Raw genomic sequence first — 12,990 nt, forward strand, 5'->3', positions numbered from 1 at the left:
AAGACACTTTACGCGGGAGAGGGGGGGTTTCAGCAAGGATGGATATGTCTCGAAGGAATTTGACAGAGGGGGTGCACTATATCTTTGAAATTTCCAGGGAGAAGTTCCCTGTGAAGGTAGGGGGGATATATTTCATGGATGGTGAGGCAGATTTACCAGTATTATTCGAAAAACGATTGGAAATCAAATAAATAAACAAGATTTTTTAATCTAGCTCCTTTTTTAAAAGGAGCAACATTAAAACTCAAACCGAAAAGAAATTATTCCGTATATGAAGGCTTTCCCGCTCTTAAATGCAGCTATTGCGTAAAGAGCAAGGTATTGAGGAGAGGACAGCTTTTTATATACGGAATAATTTCCGCTCCTCATAACTATGCTCTTAACGCTAATGTTTGAATTTTATCTCAATTCATTAATAACGACTCCTAAAACACAAAGGTCACGTAATTAGACCATTAAGAAGATTTTTTAAGAGATAAATAATAATTTAGCCTGAAGAGCAAGGTGTTTAAGATGGGGCAACATCCTTCATATATCAGAAAGGGCTATAAGTTGTGGAATTTGCCCATAATTTTTACACGTAGCATAATGTAATTACACATTAAGTATAATAACATTCAGCAACATTAGTATAAGCACATTGAGCACAACATTAACATTAGTATAAGCGCATTAAGCACATTAAGTAACAATTTAGAGTGAAGAGCGAGGTATTTAGGAGGAGGAACACCCTCATATACCAGCAAGACCTTTATGAAATGAAATTCGTCCATATGGTTTGCCCCTAGTATTTTCATGTTGCCAGTTACTTTCGTGGTTTGATGAAGGTAACTACAAATTGTAAATGTAAATAAATGAATATTATATATTTTATGTTAGTTTATCTTAGTTGTATATATATTTTACAGTTATATAGCTACTTTTGTAAATTTCTATAACATGTATATTTCTATAAAATGAATATATTTCTTTTTAATTATTTATGTACGGTGAGCCAAAATCAAAATCTACATTAATTTAAAAACGTTCAGAAATTAAATAAAAGATCAATTTTTTTTTAACTGAAAGTAAGGATCGACATTAAATCTTAAAATGAACAGAAATTATCAAACAGTTTGTGGCAATAATATTTTATATCTTTTCAGTTTTTTCAAACAGTTCGTGGTAACGAACCGTAAGTAAGGAGCGACCCGGCTCAATAGTAACCCAAACTCTAGAAAACGGAATTTTGATACCAATATATACTTCAAAAGAATCGGATTTTTATGCTGATTTTAAATACATAAATTTCATCAAGTTTAGTTTTACTCATCAAAAGAGACGAGCCTGAGAACGTTTGCCTCATTTTCGAAAAAAGGGGGAAGCACCCCCTAAAAGTCATATAAACTTAATTAAAATGCACACTGTCAGATTTAGTGTATCAGAAAACCCCACTGTAAAGGTTTCAAGCTCCTATTGACAAAAATATAGTTTTTTTTTTAATGGCACTTGGTATTTACCAAGTGACATATAGCGATCACAAATTCTGTCAGTCTGTCGGTCCTGGTCTTGCTAGTTTAGGCACTTCCAAATAAGATAGGGCGATGAAATTTGACAGGCATATCAGGGACCAGACTAGATTAAATTAGAAATAATTTTCACCGATTTAACCATCTGGGGAAGGGGAGTGGAGGGACGGTTAATTCGGAAAAATTAAAAAAATAAGGTATTTTTAACTTACGAACGGGTGATCGGATCTTAACGAAATTTGATATGTAGATGGATATCGTGTCTCAGAGCTCTTATGTTAAATCCCGACTGGATCTGGTGACATTGGGGAGAGTTGGGGAGGAGAACCTAAAATCTTGGAAAACCCGTAGAGTGCAGGGATTGGGATGAAACTTGGTGGGAAAAATGAGCACAAGTCCTAGTTATGTGATTGATCTAACCGGAACGGATCCACTCTCTTCGGGGGAACTGGGGGAGGGTTAATTCTGAAAAATTAGAAAAAATGAGATATTTTTAACTTAAGAAGGAGTGATCGGATCTTAATGAAATTGCATACTTAGATGGACCTCGTAACTCAGATTTCTTATTTTAAAGCCCGACCGGGTCCAGTGTCATTGGGGGAATTGGGGGAACCAGAAATCTTGGAAAACGCTTAGAGTGGAGAGATCAGGATGAAACTTGTTGGGAAGAATAATCATAAGCTCTAGATACGTGATCGACATAACCAGGTTGAATACGCTCTCTTTGGGAGAGTTGGAGGGGGTGTTGATTCGGAAAATTAGAAAATTGAGGTAATTTTAACTTAAGAACGGGTGAACGGGTTTTAATGAAATTTGATATTAGAAGGAACTTTTGTCTCAGAGCTCTTATTTTAAATTCCGACCAGATCTGGTGACATTGTGGGGGGGGGGGATTTGGAGGGAAAACCGGAAATCTTGGAAAACGCTGGGAGTGCAGAGACAGGGATGAAACTTGGTGGGTAGAATAAGCAAATGTCGTAGATACGTGATTGACGTAACCGGAAGGCATCCGCTCTCTTTTGGGGAGTTAGGTGGAGGGGTAAAGTGCTTTAACGAGTTCGGTGCTTCTGGACGTGCTAGGACGATGAAAATTGGTAGGCGTGTCAGGGATCTGCAAAAATTGACTTGAGAGAGTCGTTTTCCCCGATCCGACCATCTGGGGGGGGGGCTGAAGGGAGAGGAAAATTTAGAAAAAAAGAGGTATTTTTAACTTACGAGTGGGCGATCGGATCTTAATGAATTTTGATATTTAGAAGGACCTCGTGTCTCAGAGCTCTTATTTTAAATCCCGACCGGTATTAGGCCTCTGATTTTCCTTTTAAATTAATCTATTGATTCTTAGAGTTTTGCTAGAGCTCATGCCATATAAGCTCTTGGCTCTTCTGACCTCGTCACAAGTGCCATATGAGCTCTTAGCCTTTGTTTTTCCAGGGGTGATCGTATAGACCCAGTGGTCATAGAATGTCGCGAGAGGGCTCATTCGAACAGAAGTTAAAAGTTCTATTGCCCTCTTCAAGTGAGCGAAAAATTGGAGGGCAACTCCCTCACTCATTTTTTCCCTAAGTCACCGGATCAAAATATTGAGAGGTCATTTTGTTCAGCATAGTCGAAAAACCTAATAACTATGTCTTTGAGGATAACTTAATCCCCATAGTCCCCGGGGGAAGGGCTGTAAGTTATGAACTTTGCCCATTGCTTACATATACTATTGGTTATTGGGAAGTATACAGACGTTTTCAGGGGGATTTATTCTGGTGAGGGGGGGATCAAGGGGATTGGTTTACATGAGAGGATCTTTCCATTGAGGAACGTTTGATGGGGGAAGAGAGTTTCCATGAATGAGGCGCTGGATTTCCCAGAATTATTTAAAAGCAATCAGATATTAAATATAAAACGAGTTTCAACTGAAAGCAGGGAGCAACATTAAAACATAAAACGAGCAGAAATTATTACGTATATGAGGGAGTTCTTCCCTCATCAATACCTCACTCTTTACGCTAAAGTATTTTTAGCAATTTCAAAAGGGCTATTTATTCTAATTAAACGACCTTTGTGATTCAGGGATCATTCTTAAAGAATTGGAACAAAATTCGAACTTAATCATAAAGAACGAGGTATTGCGTATATAAGGGAGTTCGTCCCCTCTTCAAAACCGCGCTCTTTAAGCTAAAGTTCAAACTTTGTTAAATAATGGCCGATATAGACAATAATTTGTTTGTGTTATTTTTCGGCCAATCTTAGCATTAATTTTTTTTTCAGGGGCATCATAAGTATGATTTTTATGTGATAATAAACCAAAGATATTTTGTGTCTCCGGCTTGTGATTGTTATCAAATAAAAAAACAAGTTTTTTTCAACTGGAAGTAAGGAACAACATTAAAAATTAAAACGACCATGAATTATTACGTAGATGAGGGTGTTAAAGATCTTTTCTTTCATTCCTTCAGTCATTTGAGAATTGCTCAACTTGTGACTTTAATTTTCATAAAAAAAAGTTTCGACCTCTTCGGCCGGTCTGTTACTATGTCTTACAAAATTAGTTTCACAGATATTGCTAATTTTAGTTACGGGGGAGAATCTTTCCATGGAGAAATTGCAGGTAGGGTAGGGAATTTTCCATGGAGGGGGGCTGGATTTCCCAACGTTATTTAAAAAAACGATCAGCAATTAAAAAAAAACTTTTTTTTAAATGAAAGTAACAAGCAACATTAAAACTTAAAACGAACAGAAAATATTATGTATATAAGGGGGGTTGCCTCTCCCCAATAGCTCGCTCTTGCGCTAAAGTTCCTTTTTTAACTTTTAAAAGCAGTTATTATTCTATTTAAACAACCCTTGTGATTCAGGAATCATTCTTATACAACACGAACAAAAATCAAACCTAGGTTATTATAAGGTTATTATTAATTAAAAACAGTAAAAATAATATGCAAATTTTGTTTTGATCATTCATAGGCGGTGAGCCAAATTCAAAGCCTGCATTAATTCAAAAACGTTCGGAAATTAAAATAAAAAAACAAGTGTTTTTAACTGAAAGTAGGGAGCGACATTAAAACTTAAAAAGAACAGAATTTATTCCATATATGAAAGGGGCTGTCCCCTCCTCAACGCCCCGGTCTTTATGCAACAGTTTGACTCTTTCTCACAACTCAATTTTTTAAAACAATAAAAAACTTTAGTGTAAATAGCTAGTAAAATAGCAAGTAAAATATAAAAATAACAAAGAAGGAAGTCAATCCTTCCTTTGGGAAAGATGAATATCTTATTCAGTAAAGATCAAATGGTGAAATTATACATTAGCCGATGATTGTGACAAAATGGGAGGAGGATGAGGTAATCAATCCTAGCCTAGGGTGTAATTAGTCAAAGGCAAATTAGCACTGTCCCTTTCCAAGAAAACCATCCATTTTGATTCGAATCCATGGTTGTCACTGGTCATTCGGTTTTTAATTTCATTACATAATCTTCAATAGAAAGATGCACCTTTTGTGAAAACTTGTATTTTATTTTGTTACTTACAACAATCACGTAGATAAGGCAATTTTCTTTCATGTGAGCCCTTAAACAGGTTTCTATGATGATCCAGTGTGCCATGTTAGCGGTGAAGAAAAAAATTACAAGAAAAGAGGGTACATCAGTGCTACCTATGTAAAAAAGTTATTTTCCTTGTTGTTCAATCCAGGGGGGGCTGTAAATTTCCTGTATGGGGGTTTCAACAATGAAAATTCCAATGGAAATTCCAATCTTCATTCCTATCGGAAACCTTTTTCAATGGTTTTCAGGCTATCTTTCGAAATTCCAACAACTTTTCAACTTTTTGAATGTTTTCCAGAAAGATTGTCTACGGGTTGTATTGGGTACCCAACTGACAGACCGTATTTCAAACAGTACGCTCTGTGATAACTGTCGTTAAATCCCCCTTTCTAGGTCTATAATTAAAGAAAGGTTGACGTGGCTAGACAAGTTGAAAGTAGGACCGGAAAGTTTAATCAAAACTGAACAACAAATGTCACAGATCTAATATGATAAAGCGTCAATGGAAAAATAAAGAATGCCATCTATGTCAGAAAAGTTGTTTATACACAATATTTCCAATGATGTTACATCGTCTCTAAAAAATTTATTTTTATCTTAAAAAATCAAAACAAACCTCAAACACCAAGAGCCCTTCATCTTCACTACTATTTTCGGCTTGAATTATTTTCCGCTTTTTCTTGCCTCGTTCAAATATATTCTTCCTCTTTTTTGTCTCACAAACTTGAGTCTGTTCAACAGCACGCCTCTGGTGAATATTCTGTAATATCTTCTCCGTCTTCTCGAGTGCTTTATGGGTTTCCTTACTCTTAGCATCGTTGAGATTCTCTTCAACAACTGCTGGACTAATTTGGTATTCTTCAATGAGTCTTCGCTTTTCTGTTTCCCAGGTTTCAGACAAATTTAGCTTAATTAAGATGGAGTGAGCTGAAAACGAAGATTTAATGAAAGAACAGGAGTAAAACTTTATTCAAGGCCAGATCATATATTTCCCACTTTGCGAGAAAGTTGTCTAGAAAATAAAAATAGGACTCATTCTTTCTATTAATTGAATTTTAGTTAATGACACCCCTAAAAATCATCTCATAACACGTGAAATCCCTAATTTTCTTCATTTTCAATACACATTCTTAATCCTCGGATTAATCAAATGATTTACACCATTCTTTAACCTTGGCAAAATTTTAATATTTTTTATAATTTTGTTTGTTTAATTATTTACAAGTTCTTAATAAAATCTTTTTATAAAGATCTTTTCACTCATTTTTAGTCTCTAGAAAAGAAAAAAAAGAAAAAATAAATAAGATACGACAGAAGAAGAAACAATTCGTACTTTCTCACTGGCTACAATTTCGGTGTTCTGTTTCAGGCTTAATCCTACCCGTAAGGTTTAATGAAGATAATTTCACGAACCACATTGGCTTATCATAAGTTCAACCAAAAGACTGAACGTAACAATACAAATGTTTCGGGAGGACAACCGCTTCATTTCTTCATCGCTATATAAACAAAAATTTTATTTCTTCCAATTGCAGTTTTTATTTCTTTTTCTTTCTGCTGTCTACGTTGTTTGATTTGTTCGAGCAAAGATCTTTATTTCGAGCTTTATGCAGATCTTTATGCAGCAAAGTGTAAATTACGTTCTTGTCTTTAGAAGGCACAGGGGTGTTAGCCTTACTCCTCTTTGTGGTATTTTCTATCCGCTTTGAGTTCGACTTGGTAATTCGTAGTATGTGGTACGGTACTTTAACAACAGCCCATACCCTTCCATCCCTGGTACCGGCACTTTTTTTTAAAAAAAACCACACAAAGTGGAGATTCCCCCAATCCTGCCATCTACATAACCAAAGTTATAGATAGAAAAAATTAATAAGGTTATAGATGGAATTGTTGTTAATTAGAGTTATAGATGTTTGCTTTTCCAACGACGCATTTTTTCTTTTAGCTTCTAAGCAGTTTTCCACTGGTTTTATGAAATTTATGTTTGATGTATGAATCGAACGTGAGACCCATAATTTCCTATGGTAAAAGAACGACACGTTACTCGACTGAGCCAATAAGTCACTGATGATGTTATGTTCTTGGAAATACATTCAAGACAATCAATGAACTGTTTCTGGTAACTAGCCAACTGATGTTAACAGTCACAATATCGTAACAAGTTAATTAAGCGTTCGATTTCTCAATTGGACTTGGATTTTAGGTAAATGCTATAAGCAATTTGTTTCGGGGCACCTTTTTTGGCATCATTCCGAGAATGTGCATATGACAGTAATTTGAGATGCTTGCTGGACAGACATATTCATTTGATGGTTATCAAAACATAGCATCATTCCGAGAATATACGTACCACACTGGCTTGAGATGCTTGCTGGTACGACATATTCATTTGATGGTTACTGAATCTTGTTTCGATCTCTAAAATTGTAATGACTACAACTGGCTAGATATCCTTTTGTAATCAATGGTCCGAAGCACACTGGTTTTCAATTACCGGGCTTGCGCATGATTTTAGGACCCCGGGTTCCCATCCAGGGCCCAGTGTCACGCCTTCAAAGCCTCCAAACAAAAAAAAAACTTTTTTACTTAATTTCTTCTTTATTTTTTCTTTTTTGGACATACAATTTTTTAAAGACATAGTTGTTAAGTTGTTGAGTCAACAACATTGTTAGCTTCTAAGCAGTTTTCAATTGATATTATGAAATTTATGTTTTTTTTGGAACTTAAATTTTTTTTTGCTTAAAATTATTTTCGGAGGCCGAGAATTCCTAGGTATGTTTCCGAGAATTTCATAAATGATGTGCTATCTGATATTGCGTAAGTATCCATGCTCCCAGTGATACAATACAATACATCCTATGGCAGCCCTAAAATCGGGTCCTTTGATACACAGATACAGTGGTACCCCGACCCGGATGTACTATTGGAGCGGCTAAAGCCTTTTTGGCCTAATTCCAAGAATATTCACCCTGGTTTCCTAAAATATCTTAGCATGTTTCCAAGAATTTTAAGAATGATCCATTTGGTATTGCGTATTCATTCATGTTGTCAGTGAAACATTCCAATACCTCTGATCTTTTCAGATAACAACCACGTCAACAACAATTTTAACTTCTTAGCGGTTTTCAATTGGTTGTACGAAATTTATTTTTTGGGGGGGGGCTTGGAATTTTCTTGGACTTCAAATTTTTTGAGGACGCCTAGAATTTTTTGGCACGTTTCTGAGAATTTCAAGAATGGTATGTAATCTGGTATTGCGCAATAGTTCATATTGTCAGTGAAAAAATACAATACATCCTGTGACAGCCCTCATATCTGGTCTTTTGAGACACAGATACTGTAGCAGCCCATAACCCAGATGTCCTATTGGACTTGCTAACACCTTTTTGGGCTTCACTCCAAGAACATGCATCCTGATTTCCAAGAATTTCTCAACTTGTTTCCGAGGATTTCAAAAATGATACGTAATATGGTTTCACGTAATCATTCTTGTTGTCAGTGAAACAATACAATACATCCTGTGACAGCCCTCACATCTGGTATTTTGAGAGAGCAACTGAGTCAACGACATTCTTTAGCTTCTAAGCAGTTTTTCATTGATTTTATGAAATATATGGGTGTTTTTGGGACTGTTGTTTATTAATTTACATTGTTTGGGATATTATGTTGACTGATTTTGAGTTAGGTTTGTTTGGAACAGGTAAGCGTGCACCAACGCTTGCTTACCAAAAGAGGTGTTACTAACTCTAATAGTACAATGGGCTAAGGCAGCCACAGTATCTGTCTCTGAAAAGACCAAATTTGAGGGATTTTACAGGGTGTATTGTATTGTCTCACTGACAGCATGAATAATTACGCAATACCAGATAACAAGTCAATTTGAAATTCTCGGAAACATACCAACAAACTTTGGCGTTCCAAAATATTTCTATCTCCAAAAAATTACCAAATGACCCATCATCCGTCCCAAATATAATTCTGTTCCCAAAAACTTACCAGATAACGCATCATTCATGGAATTCTCGGAAACCAGATTACACCTCTCTTGAAATTCATGGAAGTAGTCCAAGAAATTCTCGGAAACCAGGATGCATATTCTTGAAATGATGCCAAAAAAGGTACTAGCAACTCCAATAGTACATCAGGGTAGGGCTGCCACAGTATCTATGTCACAAAAGACCAGATGTGAGGCCTGACACAATATGTTTTGTATTATTTCACTAACCACATGAATAATTACACAATACAACATAAGGCATCATTCATGAAATTCTCGGAAACAGACAAAAAAAATTCAGTGTCTCAAAAACTGCTAAGTCCTCCCCCCAAAAAATTGAAGTTTATAAAAAAAATTGAGGGGCATTGGGACCTTGTAGTGGTGACATCGGGCCCTGGCTTGGAACTCAGGGACCAAAAATGATGCGTAAGCCTGGTAATAAAAAACCAGTGTGCTCGGGACCATTACATTACAATAAGGATACTTGGACGGTTGTAGTCATTACAATTTTGAAGATCGAAACAATATTCGGTAGCCATCAAATGAAAAAATCTGTCCAGCAAGCATATCCAACCACTATGGTACGCATATTATCGGAATGATGCCAAAAAAGATGCCAGGAAACAAATCACTGATTGCATTTACCAAATATACAACTCCGATTGAGAAATCGAATGCGCACTCAACATGTCACAATAATGTGACGCTTATTATTCAGCTTTATTGTATTTTTTCATTTTTTTTTTATTTGTATTGTATTTTTTATTTGTGTTTGTATTTTTAATACAACACTGGGGGGATGAGAATAGGTCAAACAGAAGGAAAGAAGAAAACACTTTCAGTTTATTTATTCGGCTTTATTGTATTTATTTTTTTATTTGTATTGTATTTTTTATTTGAATTTGGATTTTTAATACAACGCTGGGGAGATGGAAATAGATCAAAGAGAAGAAAAGAAGGAAAGACTTTCAGTCTATTTATTCAACTTTCGGTAGAATATACTAGATAGCAAAAACAGGCTATTTTTTTATACCCCCATAACAATAATAAACAGTCAAATTGAACAAACTAAATCAAACATTTGAACGAACACAAAAATATTTAAATATTTTTAATTTAATTAATTTATTAAATATCAATTAAAATTTTTTTTTAAATATTTATTTATAAACATTTTATTATTTTTAAGGGTCTATAAAGTAATTCTTAAGTTCTTAATTACTTCTTTCGAAAGTCTTTCCTTTTCTATTACAAATTACTCGAATTTACCTGTCAAGAAAATCTACTCAAAAATTGTGATTTATGAAATAGCCCCTTAACTAAGTTAAGTATATTTACTTAATTAACCTTTTACTTATTTGTGAATCTACTACTTTTCGAGAAAGCATGTCCAAATATAAATTTGAGACACAAATAAAAAGAAAATATTTACAAAAAAAAAATCTAAATACATTCGTAAAAATCTATAGCTTCTGTGTTAACATACTAGAATTTCCCAATTTTTCAATACGTCTGTCAACAAATTACTAAACGTTTTAACCGGCTTTTGTTAAGGGGTTGCTTCCATATCAACGCCCCGCTCTTTACGCTAAAGGTTTTTACTGTTTTAAAAAGTAGAGTTGAGAGAAAGAGTAAAACTTTAGCGTAAAGAGCGGGGCGTTGAGGAGGAAGCAGCCCCTTTCATATACGAAGTAATTTATGTTCGTTTTAAGTTTTAAAGTCGCTCCTTACTTCCAGATAAAAAAAAATTGTTCTTTTATTTAAATTATAGAAGAACCTCTAAAGAAAATCCACCTTCTGTCCTAAATCCCTAGATTTTATTTGTTTTACTTAGAGTTGTATACGAAACTATCACTGTCCCAAATTATTTTAAATTTCGCCTTGATATAATCGAGATTCATGATAACAGCAGTCAAACTAATGGATCGCAAATTTTATAAATAACTGTATTTTTAACGATAGAATTAAATAATTAAATTAAACATAAAATTATATATATATATATATATATATATATATATATATATATATATATTACAGTACAACTAGTATCCTATAAACAGGCCGTCTATTGTGCACGCCTCCACTAGTCACATCCGTTTTTACTAGATTTACATATAAGTTTAAGTAAACAGTCTAATTTTATTATCTGAAAAGAAATCAAGTCAACAGTTTCTTTGCAACGCAGAAGTTACCACCAATAAATCCCTATCACATTCTGTCACAAAATCCCCTTGGTGAATATTACTTTTTCAAGTGGATTTTAGAAAGACAGTTCCAATTTCCCCCTCCGAAGCATACAGAAATGTATTTCTTTTTAACTTGACGTGTGGATCTCATCAGTAAGGGATGTAACGCCTTGGGTTATATCCTAGCAAAGGCCATTATTTATTATTGAACTCTTTCAAACATACAAAGAGGGATTAAAATGATAAAAGTATTTACATTTATAATATTGCTAGGGGATCTGACAAAGGGTACAAAAAGACTATTAATACGCTGAGGATTATCGACGCGTATCAATATGAAACTATATAAATCGTTGACACTATGATATATTTTAATGTCAACATCGAAGCCACTGAGCAACTTTCAATATTGAAGCAACAGTTCTTCTTAAAAACTAATATACGTGCTTAATAGTTATAAGTCATAATAATAACTAAGTTATATAATAATAACTTAGTTATAACAACAACTAAAAAGTGTTAGGTTAATATTAAAAGTCGCAACGCGTAGCTTAGTCCAGAGCTTGTTGAATCTGACTTGAATAAAATAAAAATCAAGGCTATATTTTGTATGGCCAAAGACACTCCTCTTCGTTCAGTCTTTAAGGGGTCCTCATACCTCTTAAAGGGGGACGACGGGGTAGTTTCAAAATCCTGTTGAAATCTTCAATGAAAACATAAACTTTTTTTATAACAAATTTAAAATTGAACTTTGATATTCCAGTTATCCATATTTTTGGCTCTTTTTTTAACATGACTTTTTTTTTACAGGATTCACCTTTTTTTACTTGCTGTTCTATTGTTATGTATCGACATAAAATTAGCAACTGTTTTTCTAAAAAACTAATGTGCTTGCTTGTAATAAAACTTTTTTTTTTATAATGAATTTAAAACTTGATCATTCACGTTTTTGGTGTAACACTTGTTAAAGTTCTTTTTTTGTTTCTTTTTTTTACAAAGAGTGGATGCTTCGAGTCTTTAAAACAACAATTAACTAATTGTCTTGGGAAATTTTCTTAGTACAATGTTAAATGTTATCTTGACTGAATTTATCTTATTCAAAGTAAACTATGCAAGGAATCTGTTCAGCTACGTTACTAACAATCAGTGCTTGGAGGGTAACATATTTAGAGCTGAGTGTCACTAGGCCCAGTCTAGGTCCAGTGACGTGCAAGAAACACAAACACAATAACTCGTGCATTTAGAATGGGTGGGATGTTTGGTTCGTGTTTGGAGGCGTACCAATGATACTTGGTGAGTTTGTTAACCCACTTCTTGACAAATATTCGCTGAAATCCCTCATGTGGCATCGCATTAACAGCACTATTATGTGAATATGCGTTGACAGCGGCATAACAGTATTACAGCACGATTACGTGACAGTGAATTAACAGCATTAACAGTACAATTATGTAGCAGTGCATTAACAACATCATAAGAGCATTAGTAGCAACATTCTGCAATAGATAATTGACAGGAACATAACAGGATTACGGCATGATTACGTTTCAGTGCATTAGCAGCATTAAGAGCATGATTGTGCGGCTGTGCATTAACTACGTCATAACAGCAGTAGTAGTACCTTTATGTGATAGTGCATTCACAAAACATACCAGGACTACAGCATGATTATGTGTCAGTGCATTAACAGTACGATTATATGGCAGTAAATTAACTGCATCATAACAGCATTAGTAGCATCATTATGCGATAGAGCATTAAC

The 12,990-nt window shown here is 34.6% G+C and overlaps 1 protein-coding gene across 4 annotated transcripts in view; it reads right to left on the reverse strand.

Annotated features, from left to right (window-relative positions):
• Positions 1 to 12,990, reverse strand: part of LOC136039288 (DNA helicase MCM9-like) — a 200,039-nt gene that overhangs the window by 50,811 nt on the left and 136,238 nt on the right. For all 4 annotated transcript variants that reach the window (XM_065722890.1, XM_065722892.1, XM_065722893.1 and 1 more), the window contains one exon: positions 5,659 to 5,969. In XM_065722890.1, coding sequence (XP_065578962.1) covers positions 5,659 to 5,969 — 311 coding nt within the window. The remainder of the gene's footprint in view (positions 1 to 5,658; positions 5,970 to 12,990) is intronic.

The sequence above is a fragment of the Artemia franciscana genome, chromosome 19 (assembly GCF_032884065.1).
Source record: "Artemia franciscana chromosome 19, ASM3288406v1, whole genome shotgun sequence".
NCBI classification, from domain to species: Eukaryota; Metazoa; Arthropoda; class Branchiopoda; order Anostraca; family Artemiidae; genus Artemia; species Artemia franciscana.